Genomic DNA, 18,722 nt, shown 5'->3' on the forward strand with positions numbered 1-18,722 from the left:
ATTGGAACAGAGTTGGATCGTAGGAGGCAGTGTGATCCCACAGAGATGGCATTGAGCAGGAGGAGGAAGAAACCTGTTTGTGAATGGCCAGGTTGAGCCAAACACAGCGTGTCGTGTTGTGTTGCAGAAGCACGGAATGGCTGATGTTGGAATGGAGATCTGGGCCCATCTGGTCCAGGACCTGCTGTAACAGGGCCAGCAGAATTGGTGCCCAGGAACACATCCGATGGGTTTGGAGATCTCCCAGAGGAAACCCCACAGCCTCTCTGGGTCTCTGTGCCAGTGCTGCAGCACTTACACAGTGCAGGAGTGCTCCTGACATTTGGTGGCAACCTCTGGTCCTGGCACTTGGCTCCACTGGATGCTCCACTCAGCCCCTTCTCTCAGGCTTTTGTCATAGAAGAGTTCTCTTTGGGTCCTGTGGGTTCCTGCCCCTGACAGACTGTGGGAACAGACCACCCCCGTGGCCCCACCCTGGCAATTTGTCACTTGCCAAGGACAGAGGGGACAAAGAGGCAGAGGTAGGGGCAGGTGATAAGGAGGGCAGAAACAGCCCCATCCCTGTCCCCTTGTCTGTAACGGCAAGTGCTGGCCGTGGTGTGTAGAGCCCCAGAGGGAACCTTAGAGGTCATAGCTTGTAGGCAAAGCAGAAGCGTATGGTGCATAGCTTACGGGGCAAAGCTGTGGGGGTTATGGGACAGAGCATCAAGGGCAGTGGTGGTTCTATCGGACACAGCCAAAAAAGGAGGCTTAGAGGCCTTAACAGCCCTGTAGAGCCTAAAGTCCTTGAAGCTTAAGGGTAGGCCTGGAGCCGAGGTACTAAAGGGCTGGACTGGAAGCACTGAGGTTTTGAGGGCCTGATGCACAGAGGGAGGCCAAAAAAGAGACCACGAGTCCATGAGCATTGACGGCACAAAGGAAGGCTTAGAGCTGTAATGGAGAACACACCTGGAGGCACAGATGCCTGAAAGCTGTCCTAGAGGCATAAGGGGAGGCCTAAAGGCTTAGAGATTGCCCAGGATGCTTAGAGGCCTTAAGGTAAAACAGCCTGGAGGGAGGCCCAGAGCCTGGCCAAGAGGCCTTGCAGCTTAGTAGTCTTGAGGCCAAAGGGAGGCATGGAGGCCAAGCAAGAGAAAGCCTAGAAGAGCAGAGGCCAAGAGGAGCTGGGGGTTGTACTTGTACCTCGAGGTCTGGACACCTACAGCCCAAGAAGCCTGAAGGCCTTGAAGCTGGACTAGAGGTCTTGAGACAGAGAGGCCAAGAGAGCCACAGGGTGGCCCAGGGGCACTCAGGCACCAAAGAAGGTGCAGAGGTGTATGGACTTAGACACCTATGGGAGGGCTTAGAGGCATGGAGGTGCAGAGGAAGGCTGAGATGGCTAGAGGACTAGAGGCCTCTCTCCTGACCTGCAGGCCACGTCTAGTGCTCTCTCTCACTGGCATTCATGGTCTCTCAGCCTCTTGAAAAGCTTCTTGTTCCATAGGTCTCCTTTAACCCCTTGGTTACTAGGCGTAGGCCCTCAGGGCCACCACACAGGCCTGTAGGAATTAGGCCTCAAGGCCGCTGATGATCCACTCCTCTTTGATGGCTGACCAGAGGTGACGGCTGATGAGAGGTTTTGCCCAGGAGAAGGGAGCAGGGCGGCCTATCTGGGCCCAGTGCCCAGCAACAGCCTCCTGCTGCAGTTCCCTGCAGGACGCTGGTGACTGTCACAGGCTCTGCTGCAGAACACAGACATCAGGACGCTAAGTGCTGGCTTCAGTTTAACTCTTTATTTCCTCTCTCCCTTTGAGCATCCTCTATGACCATAACTGACCGGTCCTGACTGCACAGCACTTCCCATTCACACACACAACTCCATCAGTAAGAAACAAAACAAGAGAGAAAGTACCAATCTGAACAGCCAGCAGGACCTGGCTAAGCTCTGCTGTGTGATCTACCCCTGGATCTGAGGGGTCACTGTCGGGAAGTGCCCGCTGTGACAGAAGCCAGCCACCAGGGACATCCCTACATCCAGCACATCAGCATCAATGGAGCCAAGGATGGGGGCTGGAGATCCTTCTGCAGAAGGCCACCTGATCCCAGAGCAGCCATTGCAATGTGCTCTGCAGCTCTGTCAAATACAGCCAGTGGAGGTCAACAGACACAACTTGAGCATGGGGCCGGGGGGTTGGGGAACACAAGCAGTGCCCTCCAGGCATGCAGCAGGGCTGCTGGCTGCTCATGGCAGTGCCTTGGGGTTTCCAAAGCACAGTTTCCACACTTTTCCAGGGTTGGACGGGACTTTCAGTCCATTTCCCCATTGGGATTCTCTCCCTTGCAGGTGATGCTGATGAAGCCCCAGGAGCCCAAGGCGGCACGTGGCGCAAACTAAGAGCTGCAGGTGTCGGCAGCGTGAGCTATGACTTCTTCCTGCTTGGGGTGCAAGGCCGAGAAGGCGTGGAGGGCTGCAGGCCAGCCAGGAGATGTCACAGCACGGATGGAATCATCCAGAGCCTGTGTGCTGTCACAATGCGCTGCCATGACATCGCCGGGCCCTCCCCAAGGACAGCCGGCCACTGGTTCCAGGAGCATCATTTGTGAGCTGTGCAGCCCGCAGCCGCTCGCCGTGCCCTGTGCCTGAGAGCAGCCCCAGCAGCAGACCAGCTCAGCCTCATCGCGTTCATCCTCCAAGGCTCAGAGAGTTGAGGGAGAGCTCCTGCACACTTCAGGCTGCAGAGCCCAGCTTGGCTCTGGTGTGTGTGAGGGGCATGTAGCACGAGACTGGCAGGACTGGCAGTGAGCAGGAGAAATTGCTGCCGGCCCTTCCGGCTCAGGAACTCCCGTCAGTAACTGCTCTGCTCTTGCCTTTAGGTTTGGAGAACATGTCTAACAACATGGACGGAGCCTGGGTGGGGACCTGGAGACCCCATCGCCCACGTGGCCTCATCTCGGCCCAGTTCCCCAGCCCCGGGCCCAAATACTCCATCCCGGGGACAACAGGTACAGTGACCATCCCCAGGGCGTGAGGCGCATTGGGGACATCACGGGGCAGAGCAGCTCCCCAGCCTTGCCCCGTTCTGGCAGAGCCTCCTGGCTCTCTGGCACAGCTGCAAGAAGGAAGACCAATGCTGCTGGTGCTGCTCCTTGTGACCCAAGGGGCCAAAGGAGCTGGAAACATGCAGCTGCACAGGGGTGTGCTCTCTTCTGCTTTTCCTCCTAGGTTACGTGGGCCACAGCCCCACCAAAAACCGTGCCCCCGCGTACACCTTTAGAGGGACCAAACGGCCTGCGGCAGGGAGCTGCGGGCCAGGTCCCTGCTACTTTGTGGAGCCGGCCATCACCAGGAATGGCAAGTACGTGGTTCCAGGCGCCCACCTCCAAGGACGACCCACCACCAAGACCACCGTCACCCCCGGACCAAGTGAGTACCAATGCTGCAGTGTCCCCACGTGCTGCAGTGTCCCCGTGTGCTGCCTGTGTCCCCCAGCAATTGTGCAGCTCTTCAGAGGACTCTTTCTGGCTGCAGAAGGAGACCAGCCCTTCACAGCTTTCTTCCTCTTCTCCTCCGCCCCAGGTGACTACCGCACCGAAGCAGCCAACAGGCACGTCTTCAAGTGCCCACCGGTGCAGTCCATGGCCTTCCGGCGGGAGCCCCTCCGCACAGACCGCCCTCCAGGTACGTGACCCTGGCAAAGGCAGACCCTTCAGCCTGAGCATCCTCCAGGGACGGGCTGCTGCTCAGAGGGGCAACACGTCCCTCCTGCTCCCACCAGCGGGCTGTGCAGGCTGCCCCTCGCTGCTGCTTCCATCTCCTCCATCCCCTCACGCACACACTCTCTGCTGCTCCTCCTGCAGGTCCTGGTACTTACACACTGCCCAGGCTGATGGGGCCCAACACAGCCTACACATCGGCCAGCCCCTGCTACTCCATCAGGGGAAGGAGCCAGCGCGGTCGCTTTGACGAGGACCTTGCCAAGGTGAGTTCTGCTGCTCTTCTCTTCCATGTTAGCATCCAAAACCAGGCTCCTCTCCCTGTGCCACAGGGGCTTCCAGCCCTGCTGCAGCTTTGCTTAATGCAGCCTTCCAGGGAAAGAGAGAGCCTTGAACGTGACCCCAGCCCCGTGTGGCCATGACTCTCTTGCAGACTCCAGGTCCTGCGGCGCTCCCCAGAGTGGCCGTGGATGTGTACAAGAAAAGGGCGCCCGCATACACCATGGCAGCCCGACCAAAACATGGAGAGGGCAAAGCAGTGAAGCCCGGGCCGGCAGACTACAACGTAGGCCAGGTAAGGCAGCTGCTCAGCTCTTCCCCTCTGCTTCACAAGCACAGCCTTCACGCCTCTCCCCCCTCCCTTGAGGCTACCCCACATCTCCCTTGCAGGGAGCGAGGGCAGCAAAGAAGGGCCCTTGCTGATCTGCCTTTCCTTTCTGCCCTTCCAGGTGACGCTGATCAAGTCCCAGGCGCCTGCCTCCACTTTTGGGATCCGGCATTCCCTCTACACAACCCCCCTCATTGCGGAATAAGACAGCACAGTCTGGAAGGCCGTTGGGGGGGAGAAGAGAGTAGCCAACATCCCGTCTCCTTCTGATCCCATTTCCCTTCCTCCAGTTGGACTTTTGCCCGTTATACTATTAGATGTTAGTGTTAGGAGTAAGTCATTAATAAATTAATTAAAAACCTTATGTAGACCTTCTTGTTACTCCTTTTTCCTCACTGCTACACACAGGAATGCGCTGCCGCTCCCTGAAGCCTTTCTAACATCAGCGCATAGGAAAACGCTGATGCTTTATCAGTCATTTGCATTACTGAGGGGTTCTGTGTGGTCACTGGGGATCTCTGCGATCCCTATGCGTCTCTATGGTGTCCTTATCGATCTCTATCAGGTCCCTAGCGTGGCTCTGTGTGGTGATATGGGGTCCCAATGGGCCTCTTTGGGTTGATATGGGTTCTCTAAGGGTCTCTTTGGGATCCCTAAGGGTCTCTATGGGGTGATATGGGAACCCTATGGATCATTATGGGGTTACTAAGGGGCAATATGGGGTCCCTGTGGGGTCAATCGAGGCTCTGTGGGGCTCTATGGGATCACAAGAGGTCTTCATGGGTCCCTAAGGGGCTCTTTGGGGTAATATTGTGCTCTATGAAGCTCACTGGGGTCCCTGAGAGGCTCTCTGGAGTCCCTGTGGGCCTCTTTGGAGTCTGCTTGGGGCTCTATGAGATGATACGGGGTGATACGAGGTCCCTATGGGGCTCTTTGGGGTTTCTGAGGAGCTCTTTGGGGATTGTTGGCTCCCTATGGGGGTCTGCAAAGTGAGTAAACGCTGATGCTTTATCAGTCATTTGCATTACTGAGGTCTGCCACGTGCTGAAGTAAGGAATGAAGGGAGCAAATAGCAAAGGAAGGCGGCCGTGGGCAGTGCCGCCCTTCCAGCACCATCAGGTAGATGTGAGTGAGTTGCCTGGGGCTGAGTGACTTAAAGACCTGCTGGTGATCATCTGCCAGCTTACAGGATGGCCAGCAGCATTTCCTGTACCCGTGACAACACCTGGCTTGGCCATAAAGACATTCCTGGAACAAAGGTTGAAGGGAAAATAATGAAACACGGAGGCAAAAAGAGAATAAAAAGCAAAGGACGGCAACAAAGATAGAGAAAGCAATGTTTGGGTTGGAAGAGATCTGGAAGATCACACGGTTCCAACCCCCCTGCAGTAGGCAGGGACACCTCCCTCTACACCAGGGTGCTCCCAAGTCCCACCCAGCCCGGCTTTGTGCACATAAAGACAAGCAATGTCTGCCCCCTGAAACCTGTAACAGCCACTCAAGGGGACACACAGCACCTCTCATCATTTCATTACTCTGCAGACAAGGTTTAAAAGCAGAGCACTGACCCGTAACCAGCAAAGCATCTTCCAGGTCCCCAGACCTCCCAGGTTTAATGATGTCTGTTATGTCCTTGATAGAAATGCCCCTGTACACATCAAAAACTAGGAGGAAGAGTCCACGGTAGAGAGTCAGAGAGATCCAAAGAGCCATTTGGCAAGAACAAGCTCCTCACATGCTGCAAGAACATTCTATCGTTCCTGCAGCACTGCCAGATATATCAGGACCGTCCCACTAAAATAATTCATTTCCATTGCTAACAGTCCTGCTAATTGGCCTACCACAGCTGTTACCATTTTCAAGACCTTCTACTTCAAGCTGGCAGATGAATTTCTCAGCTCCTCTCCCCCTGCCCCAATGGTGGTCACACTCCACGACCTCTGCTTTCCACGCTAGAGCAGCAGCAAATTGTACTTAGGTTTCTGAAGTCCCTTCCAGTCTCAGAAGGGAATGAAACAGACCAAAGGGAATGGATGCAATGGGGCTCTCACTAAGACACCTGCTGACCCAGAAGAGCTTGCACTTACTCAACACCTATGAAGCTCCTATAAAAGCATCACACACAAATAAGGAAGGGAAGAAAAACCCAGGACGCTGTGGAGGGGTCCTACCTCTGAGCAGGTGATGCCTGTTCCATGTACAGAGGACGGACATAAATTGTACCTCATCTATTCTCTCCCCCGCTTCGTACAGGCACTTATAGACATTATGGATGGCAAAGTAAGGCTTGTGGAGAAGCCTGGGTATACACAAGGTCTTTAATTCATTGGTGGTAGAGAACTGCTGGCCTGTACGTGTCCAGATCATGGATATTTTCCAACAAGCACCATCCAGGCATGGCAACTCACAGCTGAAATGTCATTGCCCCTGCCAAGTAACTTGCCTGCCTACAGACGTCTCATTAGAGACTCGCAAACAAGAGCAGAACCCATTTATTCCCATTTCACAGGTTGGCTTCTCTTCACCACACATCACATGCACAAGAACACATTGCTCTTGCAAGGAAGCACGTTCCTACACACCACAGCATCCTGCTGAGCAAGGGCATCATCCACATACATTCCCTCATCTCTGTTACCCTGCAAAGGTTCAAGGACAGAAGACACAGCTCAGCACAGCATCTACTGGAAGCAACCCTTGAGAATTCCCCACTCAGAAACAGCTGCTGGAGATGGCTATTGGAGTCCTTCAAAGGGAATACTAGCTCACAAACACAGTGACGCATCTCAAATGTGCTTTGGGCTTCCTTCTGAAACGAGCAGCAACCCACTTTACTGGGACATTGAGAAAAGAGCCCATGGCATTCATGCACACCCAGAGTCAGAATCCCCTCCCTGCACAAGATGGGTTTGAGGAGCAGGCCATGAGACACATCGGGTGAGAAAAAGCCAGCCTGGAGCTCCTCACCGCTGAGCACAGAGCTGCACCCACAAGAAGATTCAACCCCTTCTCCCCTCGCCTTGGCTCACTTGGCCAGAACTTCAGCAATTACAAAAGGAAGATTTGCAAACCTTCACAGCCCTCCTCACTTTGTGCACATCAGACATGGCGGTGGGAGTCATCATCCCCACCATCACCCTCTCAAAATTCCCACTCAGCAACGTCAAGTCACCAATCAAACCCTAGAAAGCCAAGAGAGGAGGAAGGAGGTGGCAGAAGGTGCAGCCTTCCAGGACAGACAGAACTGAGCTGTTCCCCACTTCTCTTTAGGCTCTAGCCCTCCTTGCATCAACAACTGCTCTGAACTGAACAAGAACAAAACAACCTTGGTCAAGGAAATTCTCCGCCGACCTTTCTCTCACGGAGATTGGGTCCTTTTTCACTTTTCACCCCAGTGACACAACCGCCTTCACACATCTCTGTAGACCTTTTAGGTGATCGGAACTTGCTGACGTTGGGAAGCATTTAGTTTGGTCAAGATGTCAATGATGATCTCTTCATCCGTGCCTGCAAGAAACAAATGGAAGCCAGTCAGGCTGCTTGCACAAGAATCAGAAGTGCCCTCTGGTCTTGTGCCGCCTCCAGTCCCCTGCACAGCCAGTTCTCAACAGCCCCAGGACTACATCCATGCACACAAAGCTGCCAGGACACACTCCACCAGAGGAGCTGTATTTCAGGACATAGGAAAGGCAGTTGTCTTTCCACTTCCCAACTATTTTTAGGGCAGCTGTGCAGCAGAGCAATGCAAGCAGCTGCGCTTCCCTGGAACGAACCACCAGAGCAGCCATTCCCAGTGCTGGGGAAAAAAACAAGAAATAAAGTTGACCTGTGGAGGGAGATCAACTTACCAGAGCCCTTCATGGCCTTCCTGAGTGCTGTGCTTCTTGCTCAGCGCTGAAGCTCGAGATCCCCTTGATTGTTGCCTAAGGCCACAAGAAAAGGATTTAGCAAAGGCAGACTTGCGCCCATGCACACAGAGAGTTGAACTGAAACAAAACAAAGCACATAATAGACGTGAACACGGAGATAGTAAAACTCCACCCACACAAGTGATGTTGCATCAGACTTCTGTCTCAGGCAGCAGTCTATTCTAAGGGGACTTCCCAGGCACATCAGAAAGAAGCCACAGGGGCACAACTACATCGAGTACATAACTCCATGCAGCTGCCCACAGAGTCTGCAGTGAAACAAAAGCTGGACCACCTTGCATCTGTGTTCAGTCCCACCAGGCCTTCTTCCTAGCAGATCTCCGTGTCAGCCATAAAGCAGTGTGCTCCCATCACAGCCCTAGCTCCTTCTCTTGGAGCAGGTAAGGACCATTACTCAGCACCATTCCTTTTGCTCTACTCGGCACTGGTGAGGCTGCACCTGGAGAACAGTGTCCGGGTCTGGGCTCCCAGTACAAGAGACAGCTGGACACACTAAAAAGAGTCCAATGGAGGGCTACCATGATGGTGAAGGGACGGAACACCTCTTCTATGACAACAGCCTGAGAGAAGTGACTGCTCAGCCTGGACAAGGGGAGCTCAAGAGGATTCCACCCATGGCCATCAATCCCTGCAGGGAGGAACGTTGCGGCAGCATTGCAGCTACTAATGAACTTCCCAGTACATCAGTAGCAAAATATGCTACTAAAAAGGAAAGACAAAACTATTGTAAAAAATCTCTCAGTCGTTAAGGACACATTCTAAGTAATGAAAGGTAAAACAAAGCAGAGCCCAAAGCTGTATTAAATCTCTACTCGGGTCAGAATTCTCCTGAATTCTGCCTGACAAGTGCCACTTCCTGCCCCGCAAGTTCAACCTCTCGCACCACAAGTGTCACCTCCTGCCCCACAAGTGCCCACTCCTACCCACATGTGCCACCTCCTGCCCCACAACAGCCATCTCATGCCCCACAAGTGCAACATCCTGCCCAACAAGTGCCACTTCCTGCCCCACAAGTGCCACCACCTGCCCCATGGGTGCCACCTCCTGCCCCACAAGTGCCACCACCTGCCCCACAACTTCCAACTCCCTCCTGATAAGTACGAACTCCTGCCCCACAAGTGCCACCTCGTGCCCCACAACTTCCACCTCCCGCCCAACAGCTGCCAACTCCTGCCCAAGAATTACCACCTCCTGCCCCACAAGTGCCACCTCCTGCCCCACATGTGCCACCTTCTGCCCCACAACTTCGACCTCCCACCCCACAAGTGCCACTTCCCACCCAACAAATGCCACATCCTGCCCCACAACTTCCACCTCCCGCCCCACAAGTTCCACCTCCTGCCCTTCAACTGCCACCTCCTGCACCACAACTTCCACCTCCCGCCCCACAATTGCCCCCTACCCCCCCACATCATCCACCTTCTGCCCCACAAGTGCCACCTCCTGCCCCACAAGTGCCACCTACCCCCCAAATCACCCAACTCCTGCCCCACAAGTGCCACTTCCTGCCCCACAAGTGCCACCCTCTGCCTCACAAGTGCCACCTCCTGCCCCACATCACCCACCTCCTGCCCCACAAGTGCCACCTTCTGCCCCACATGTGCCACCTCCTGCCCCACAACACCCACCTCCTGCCCCATAAGTGCCACCTCAAGCCCCACAAGTGCTACATCCTGCCTCACAAGTGTTACCTCCTGCCCTACAGTTGCAAACTGCTTCCCCACAAGTGCAACCTCCCGCCCCACAAGTGCCATCTGCTGCCACACAAGTGCCACCTGATGCCCCACAAGTGCCACCTCCCACCCTACAAGTGCCACCCCCTGCCCCTAAAGTGCCACCTCCGGCACCACATCATCCACCTCCTGCCCCACAAGTGCCATTTCCCGCCCCACAAGTGTCAACTCCTGCCCCAGAAATTCCACCTTCCGCCCTACTAGTGCGATGTCCAGCCCCACAAGTGCCACCTCCTGCCCCACAAGTGCTACCTCCAACCCCACAAGTGCCACATCCTGCCCAACAAGTGCCACCTTCTGCCCCACAAGTGCCACCTCCAGCCCCACAAGTGCCACATCCTGCCCCACAAGTGCCACCTGATGCCCCACAAGTGCCACTTCCTGCTCCAGAAGTGCCACCTCCTGCCCCACAACTGCCACTTCCTGCCCCACAATTTCCACCTCCTGCCCACAACTTCATTCTCCTGCCCCACAAGTTCCACCTCCTTTCCAACAAGTGCCACATCCTGCCCCATAAGTGCCACCTCGTGACCCACAACTTCCACCTACCGCCCAACAGCTGCCACCACCTGCCCCAGAACTGCCACATCCTGCCCCACAAGTGCCACCTCCTATACCACAACTTCGACCTCCTGCCCCACAAGTGCCACCTCCTGCCCTACAAGTGCCACCTCCTGACCCACAAGTGCCACCTCCTGCCCTACAAGTGCCACCTCTTGCCCCATAATACCAACTCTTGCCCGAGAAGTGCCACCTCGTGCCCCACAAGTGCACAAGTGCCCCACAAGGGGATGGGGGGTAATGGGGGGCAGAGGGGGCAAGGTGGGAGACACGGGGTCTCTGACACACCTGGGGCAGCAATGGGACTGCAGTGCTGCTGGAGATAGGGCTCTGGTTACTGCACGGTGTGGCAGAGCAGCCCCAGCCCAGCCCTGGGGGGTGGGCACACAGTGCTGGGGAGCCCCCCGTGGTGATAGACTCCAACCAAGCCTTGTTCAACACAGGCAGCAGCATCACATGGAGCTGGAGGTGGAGCGTGAGCCTGGGGCTGTGCTGCCGGAGCTGGTGGAGGCACAGCTGGTAAGGGGCAGAACACACAGCACCCTCACCCCATCCAACAGGGGTCTCCCCATCCAACACTGGTCTCCCCATCCAATGGGGTCTCCTTGAGGACAGGGCTCCTTCCAGCACTGTTGTGCTGCTGGGCTCCCGAGTCCTGCATGATCCCCCTGCTGTGCAGCAGACCCTGACCTCCATCTCTGCTTCATCTTCACCTACAGGAGAAGAAGGAGCGGGCGAGGAGACGTGGCTTCTCCTTCTGGATGCAGTGAGTATCCCCTCATTGCTCTTTGCCAACAGCAGCCGGGTTCCCATCAATGTGCTGATGGCCTGGACCCCTCTGCAGCCCCTTTGGCACCATATGGGGCTGTGCTGCCATGGGGCAGGGACACCTCATTCCCGACCCTCTTTCACCCCACAGGACCATCTGCCTCATCTTCGTCTGCCTCCAGCTGCTGCTCATTGCTGTGCTGGGCTCTGCCCTATTTTACGCCCAGCACTATGACCAGGAGCTGCTCTATCGGCTCCTGCTGCGGGTGCTGCCCCAGCCAATGTACGCTTCCGTGGCGTACTTTGCGAGCAGGACCCTGCGTGTGGGCTGTGATGGGCTGCTGCCCATCTGACCACCCAGCTCAGTAACCCCTCCCAGCTCGGGGCTGCGTGCTGGGATAGGGGACAGGGCTCTGTCCCCACGGAAGGGGCCTCTCCTGTGCTCCTGCCCCCAGGCACAGCAGTGGGGCAGTGCTGGCAGGCGGCTGAGTGCCACCACGTTGGACTTGCTGGAAATCAGTCTGGACTGTCATCGGGAGTCGCTGTCAAACAACAAACCTCTGATGGCCCATCAGACTGAAGATCCGCACCCGACAGCAGGACGTGGATGGATCTACCAGCGCTGAACCGCCTTGCTTTGCTGCCTCTCTGTCCCTCCTTCCCTGTCTTCTGTCTCTACTCTTGGTCTTCTTTCATTCTATGGCTCATCAGAGCAGCCATGGCCTATAAGAACGGCCTCTAATTGTAATTAGCCCATATTAACCCATTAGCCAATGTTACCCCCAATTGGTTGTTGTTAGTTGTTAAGAAATCCCTCAATAAAATCCATATCATTATTCCCCTCAATTTGGAGGTTGGGACCCTTTGCTTTGGAGATGGGGGAAGATTCCCCCCTTGAAAAGCACAGAGGGAGAGCAGACGTAGATAGGAAGAGAGATGGGATGGGCAGCATCCATTCTGCACTCAGATGCTGCTTGGTCTGCATGCTTCTCTTCTGCTTTCATATGAAGTTCATACATGAAGTTTACAGATGAAGTTTATAGATGAAGGCTGCAGCAAAGTGTCTCTGCTATGGAGCCCTGGAGGGGGATAGAGATGGAAAACGGGGAAGAAATGGCAACTAAAAGCAGAACCCTGATGCCAAATGGGTCAGCAAAGTGTATAATCCCCCCTGTGGCGCAAGTGGTAGAAGTGCCGCTCTGCTGCATAGGAGGCTCGAATCCCGGGGGGTTGGACTCGATGATCTCTAAGGTCCCTTCCAACCCGCACGAGACTATGATACTATGATACTATGATAACCCCAAGGAATAAAAGGGTGAACCCCGTTCAAAGGCCTGAACCCAAGGACCAAAGATTGAAGCCCTTTTAGATGCACCCCAATGCCCAGTGGTGCATCCCTGTCACCAAACCCTGAGCCCCAGGGCTGGTAGTTGTGGCTTTAAGGCCCCTTCCAGCAGTGTATGGGGAGAGCAGCTTCAGGGAAGCCAAGGCTGCAGTGGGTAAGGGATGTGAAGGGAAAAAGGGGGACAAAAAGGCTCTTGATGGGTTCTCTGCTCTCTGACTTGGCTGTCTGGGATGGGGAGCAGAGCAAACCCCCACGATTCAAGAGGAAACAGAGTCCTGCTGTTCCACCTGCAGCACCACGAGTCCATGGGGCTGGATGGGATCCATCCATGAGTGCTGGGGGAGGTGACAGCTGAGGCTGTTGGTGTCCGTTGGTCTGCATTGACATCAGCAAAACTTCCACACCATCCGCCATGGGTTTCTCCTGTGGAAGCTGCAGCCCATTTGGGGGCACTTACAGGATCATTTGACGGTCATTTGGGGGGATTTCGGGTCATTTGGGGTCATTGGCATGCATTGGTGCACTCTGAGCTGGGTGAGGAACTGACTGGAGGATGGGCCCAGACAGTGGTGGTTGAATGGAGCAAGAGCCAGCCAGCAAACAGCCATCAGATAACAGCAAGTGGGGGCATGGATTGATCTGCTATGGGGTAGTGAGGGTCTTATTGCTCCCTATAACCCCAAAAGGGAGGCTGTGGTGAGCTGGGGGTCGGTCATTGGGAGGACACTGGGGTGATGTTGGGAGTGATGCTGTTGGGGTGACATTGGGGAGACGTAGGGATGACGTTGGGATGACATTGGGGTGGTATTGGGGTGGTATTGTGGCTATGTTGGGGTGACGGGATGACATTGGGGTGACATTGGGGTGGTACTGGGGCTATGTTGGGGTGAAGTGGTAACATTGCGGCTGTGTTGGGGTGACGCTGGGGTGATGGTGTTGGGGTGACATTGGGGTGACACTGGTGTGATGCTGTTGGGATAACGCTGGAGTAATGTTGGGGAGCGATGTTAGGAGTGACATTGGGGTATCACTGGGGGTTGCTATCAGGGAGGGAGGGATGCTTTTGTTGCTGGGGGGCGGCGCTGGGGGGTCAAGTTGGGGTTATGTTGGGGTTATGTTGGGGTATCCCTTAGGGGGCGACATCGCTGGGGTGGCGATGGGGGGTCAGTTTGGGGTGACACCGGGGTGCAGTTCCGCTCTTTGGCCACGCGGTGGCAGCAGAGAGCTCTCCGCTCTCTTGACCACAACGAAACGAAGTCGGGTCAGCAGAACCGGACCGGAACCGCGCATCCGAATCCTTACGGAACACAAAACTCAACACTCCAATCTGCATCGTTCCCATTTACAGAGAAAACCTCCTGAGAAACACCCCACCTTTTTCCCCCCCAACCCAGAACCGACCCAGCCCCATAGATACGTTCCGGAACCAGTCCGTGTGCTGCCCTCAAGCCTCCCCCCTCAATAGGCGACCCAAAGGCACCAGAGCCCCCCAGCGCTGACACCGCACGTCCACTCTCCCCTCCCTGCCCCAAATTAGGGCCAGACCGCGGGGGGGCAACGAGGCGGCCGCCACCCACCCCCCATCTCCGTCCCCTTCATCCAACACGAAGGGGGTGATGGCGGCGGGGGATCGAACCCCTTCCCACACCAAGCGGCTTTCGGGTCCCCCCCCCAGCGTTTCCCACATGGCGTCGAACATGCGGCGTCGCCTGGAGGCGTCCCAAGGGGGGGGGACGGCCAACGGTCGCAATTGAGCCGCTACGGGTAAAGGAAGGGGGGGCAAAGAGGAGACGGAGACCCCCCCCTTCCCCCCCGAGGAGCTGAATACGGCATTGACCGGGAGGAGGGGGGGGAGGGAGCGGGAGGGGCGCAGGGTGAGCCTTAATTCTGCTCCCCCCGACCCCAACCGCACCGAGCGGCCCTGAGCCCCCCCCCCCACCTGCAGCAGCAGCGCCAGGACGTGGAGGCGATGAGGGGGGGTCGCGTCGTCGGGCTCCAAACGGAGGCAAAGCCGTAACCCCCCCCCCGGGGCTCCCCATCGTGCCAAAGCCCTCCCGTAACCGCGGGGATCCCGGGGGGCACCGAAAGGCGGGGGGAGCGGCGGGGGGGGGTCGGGGAGGCGATGGAGGCGGAAAGGAGGGGGGACAGAGCGGAGGCTGAGAGCCGACCCCCCCCCTTCCGTGGTTATCCGATGGGGGGGAAGGCGGAGCGGGGGGGCGGCCAAGACGGTGCCCAACTTGGGGGGACCCAAAGCGGTCGTTAAAGCGGCGTGAAGCGCAGCCCGGTCGCCGACGTCGATGTCCCCCCCCCCGACGCTGTGTGGGCTTAACGGAGGAGCTCCGTGGGGCAGCAGGGGGGCGGCAGCGCTCAGCACCCCCTGCCCCCCCCTCCACTCTCCGTCCCCCCCCCGGCTCCGGGCGGCCAAACGCCGCAGGTAGCGGCTGCACGCTTTGGGCCGGGGGGGGCCGGGCGCCCGAGCCAATACTCTCAGGTACCCCCGCAGCCCCCCCTCGTTTCGGGGGGGGGGCGCCCCCAGCACCCCCTGCCTCAAAGCGGCGCCCAGAGCCCCCGCCCAACCCCCCGCCCCCCCCGCGGCCTCTAAGATCCGGGGGGCGAAATGGGGGCAGCGCAGCAGCAAAGAGGTGGCGGCTGCGACCAACTCGACGGGTGGGGTCCCGCTGCCCCCCAAGTGTTTAGATAAGGCCACCAGAGCCCGGCAGAAAACACCGGGAGGACCCCCCCGAGCTGCCAAGCCCACCACCAAAGCCCGGAGCCAACAGCTGCCCCGCTGCCCTTCATCCCCTCCCCCAGAACAAGCAGCGGCCGCCAGCTCTAAGTGGGGCAGGAGAAGCTCGGGGGGGTCGGAGAACGTGGGGAAGAGGCTGGCGGCCAAATGGGGGGGTAAGGGGGGCGAGGGGGGGGTCCCGAGGCAGAGGAGGAAGAAGAGGCGCAGGGAGGGGGGCAGAGCTGGGTGCTGGGCTAAGGAAGCCAAGCGCTGTTGGAAGGACGCAGGGATGGGGCAAAGACCCCCCCGGGACCCCCAGAGGGCGGCGTGGAGCAACGCCGGCTCCGCAGTGGGCAGCAGTTGGGTTAGAATAGGGGAAGAGCTCGGGGGGGGCTTCTCGGAGCCCCCCAGCACCCACAGCAGCTGGGCCTGGGCTGCGGGGGTCAGGAGGAAGGAGTGGGCAAGGAGGTGGTGTGGAAGGGGGGGGATGGGATCCACTGAGGGTCTGCTATGGGGGTCCCCCCTGGGACCCTGAGATGCTCCATCATTGGGAGCCCTGGAAGTGGTGCTGTGGGGGGGGTCCTTGTGATCTGGATCCCACAGTGCTTTGCCAGGGGGACCCTTGGGATCCAGCAGTGCTTTGCCAGGGGGACCCTTGGGATCCAGCAGTGCTTTGCCAGGGGGACCCTTGGGATCCCGCAGTGCGATGCGGAGCGGATCCCCAGCATCCAGTGATGTGACAACACTGGGACCCCCGGGATCTGTAAGGGCTGCATGGCAGGGAGGTGCATTAGAAGGGGAAGGGGTGCACTGGGATCCAGATGAGCTCAGCCCCACGGTGACACGAGGCTGCCCAGGGTTGTTGGGACCCAGTGGATCACAGTGTGAGGCTGGGCCGGGATCTGGCAGCAGGTTGTGGAAGGAGCCACCTGCAGACATAGGAGATGCTCCAGGATCTGGTCCAGCAGCACGGCAGGATTCAACAGGATCTGATGAGAAAGAAAAGAGATGGGGGTGAGATCCTCCATCCATACTAAGATCCCCTGGATTACCCCCCCCCAGCCCCTCCTCCCCAGCCCTATAATGGGATTCCAATGGATCCCTTGATCCCTTCCAGTACCAAGGTGATGATCCCTGGGATCCCATCACCCCAAATTAAGCCCCCAGACACTCCCCATTACCAATGCAGAGCCCCCCCCCCCCCCCATAAGATTCATCCCCAATCCCACCACGGGATGCCCTGCATCCCCTTCCCGCCCCCCCACCCCATAATGGGATTCCCATGGATCCTTTCCATTACCAACGTGAGGATCCCTGGGGTCCCATCACCCACATTCAGTCCCCAGACCCTCCCCATTACCAATGCAGAGCCCCCCCCCCCCGCCCATAAGGTTCATCCCCCCCCCAAAGCTTCTCACCTTCCACCAGCAGCAGCACCAGGGGCTGAATGGCAGAGGCTACAGCCAAGCGACCCAGCAGGGACCTCCGAGCCCCACAAGGCAACATCCTGGGGGGGTCCCCCGGCCCCCGGCCCCTCAGCAGCTCCCGCAGACACTCAGCTGCTGCCGCCGGGGCCCCCCCCTGCTTCACCCCCTCGGCTTCCTGCAGCAGGAGGGTCACAAAGGGGGCAACGACACCCACGGACCCCCCCGTGCCGGTGGCCAATAGGACGGTGACGGTGGCCAGAAGGAGCAGAGCCCGGGGGTGACCCGGAGGGTTGTGGGGCAGAGTCAGCAGCTCCAGTAGAGCCTCGTATACCGCCGGGACCCCCCCGGGACCCCCGCATGCTTCACGGGGGTACTCGAGCAGCAGCAGCAGCAGCTCCACCTGTAGGGGGGGGACACACAGCCCTCCGTGGAGACACAGCTGACACGTCCCCACCCCTCTGAGGACACCCCCCCCTCCCCTTAGGGCCGTAGGAACCAAAGCGAGGGCGGAACGCCAGTGAAGCGGATCGCGTTTCCCAGGGGGACCCATTTCCGCAGAGCACGCGTTCCCTCCGGGGGAGCGGGTTACGGCACGGACCCATTGGGGATAATGGGGGGAAACCGGAGAGGCCTCACCTGGTGGCGTGGGGCGGAGGGGGGGGAACGGTGCAGGGAGCGGAGCGCCGGGGGAGCGGAAGAGGTTTGTGGGCTGAGGGCCGCCAACAGCCGCCCCCAAGGCCCCAACATGGCGCTGCGGGCCGCACCGGAAGTGATTAGCCCGCCCCCTTCATAGCCCCGCCCCCTCGGTGCCCTATGGCTCCTATAGGGCCGATACAGCCCTTCGCAGCCTCCCTATATCCGCCCTAGAGCCCCCACAGAGCCCCCTTCAGCCCCCCCGTAGATTCCCCGTGTCCCTCATAGAGTCTCTACAGCCCCATAGAGCCCGCAGAGCTCCTATGGAACCTATACAGCTCCCTCTGTAGGCTCCTATAGAGCCCCCGTATCCCCTCGGAGCCCCCTGTAGCCCCTGTTGAACAGTGAAGCAGGAAACAGATGCTCTGCTGGAATTCGGAATAAAGGGGGGCTAAAAGGGGGATAGTTAAAGGTAGTTTATAGAAACAAGTAAAGGGAACTTAAAGGTAGCTTATAGAAAGAAGTAATAGAAAATTAAAGGTAACAAGTAAAAGAAACAAGGGGCCTGAGAGAGCAGGGAGGATGCAGATAAGGAATGAGACCTCATGGACAACATCGGGCAAGGAGGAGAATAGATAATGTAAATACCAGAAGAGGAGTTGCATCCCCCTGATAAGAACAAGAGAGGTCTGCATGATGAAGACAAGAGGGGGTCTGCATGCTAAAGAGCTATTGGATGTGGATCAGAATTCCGAGAACTATTGACTATGTATCAGAATAACTGTGTCATGATTTTACAAGTCAGTGTGCAAGTTTGGAGGAGCTATCCCCCTTGCACCCGGCGCTGGAATAAACAGACCTGCTTTATAACCCATCTCTGGGTTATAGAATTTGATTCCGCAAGTCACTGGAGGTTGATGAGAGAGACTGGGGAATGGGAGATTTCCCTTTAGTCAGGGAAGAGGTGGTCCGTGAGTGCCTAGGAAACATTAAGGTCTGTAAATCCATGGGACCTGATGGGGTGCATCCGTGGATGCTGAGAGAGGTGGCGGAGGTCGTTGCTGAGCCGCTCTCTGTAATCTATCAGAGGTCCTGGAGAACTGGGGAAGTGCCTAAAGAGTGGAGGATGGCCAGTGTCAGTCCGGTCTTCAAAAAGGGCAAGAAGGAAGACCTGGGTAATTATAGGCAAGTCAGCCTCACCTCTGTCCCAGGGAAGGTGATGGAACAGCTTGTGCTGGATGCCATCTCCAGACACCTGGGAGATAAGGAGGTTTTCAGGAGTACCCAGCATGGGTTCACCA

At 57.5% G+C, this 18,722-nt stretch overlaps 3 protein-coding genes across 6 annotated transcripts in view; 1 reads left to right on the forward strand and 2 right to left on the reverse strand.

Moving 5' to 3' along the window:
• LOC146752165 (uncharacterized) overlaps positions 1–18,722 on the reverse strand; it is a 187,561-nt gene that overhangs the window by 19,582 nt on the left and 149,257 nt on the right. The gene's annotated exons all lie outside the window — the stretch shown is intronic.
• Positions 1,751–17,583, reverse strand: LOC146752167 (AP-5 complex subunit beta-1-like). 4 transcript variants are annotated; one of them, XM_085532738.1, is made up of 4 exons: positions 17,425–17,583; positions 16,780–17,188; positions 11,850–16,350; positions 1,751–7,807 (listed from the first exon to the last, which is right to left on the reverse strand). In XM_085532738.1, exons 1-3 carry the CDS (start codon positions 17,533–17,535, stop codon positions 14,081–14,083), a joined length of 2,790 nt encoding a protein of 929 aa, XP_085388864.1. In that variant the 5' UTR covers positions 17,536–17,583; the 3' UTR covers positions 1,751–7,807; positions 11,850–14,080. The 4 variants fall into 4 exon arrangements, with proteins under 4 accessions (XP_085388864.1, XP_085388865.1, XP_085388863.1 ...); XM_085532739.1 differs by having other exon boundaries at positions 16,291–16,350; positions 17,425–17,580; XM_085532737.1 differs by having other exon boundaries at positions 11,850–16,317; positions 16,780–17,569.
• On the forward strand, positions 10,805–11,858 carry LOC146752168 (uncharacterized). Its single transcript, XM_085533006.1, has 3 exons — positions 10,805–11,042; positions 11,243–11,289; positions 11,443–11,858. Exons 1-3 carry the CDS (start codon positions 10,980–10,982, stop codon positions 11,642–11,644), a joined length of 312 nt encoding a protein of 103 aa, XP_085389132.1. The 5' UTR covers positions 10,805–10,979; the 3' UTR covers positions 11,645–11,858.

This window comes from Coturnix japonica, unplaced genomic scaffold (genome assembly GCF_054131305.1).
Source record: "Coturnix japonica strain WE unplaced genomic scaffold, WE-NBRP24 Scf050, whole genome shotgun sequence".
NCBI lineage: Eukaryota > Metazoa > Chordata > Aves > Galliformes > Phasianidae > Coturnix > Coturnix japonica.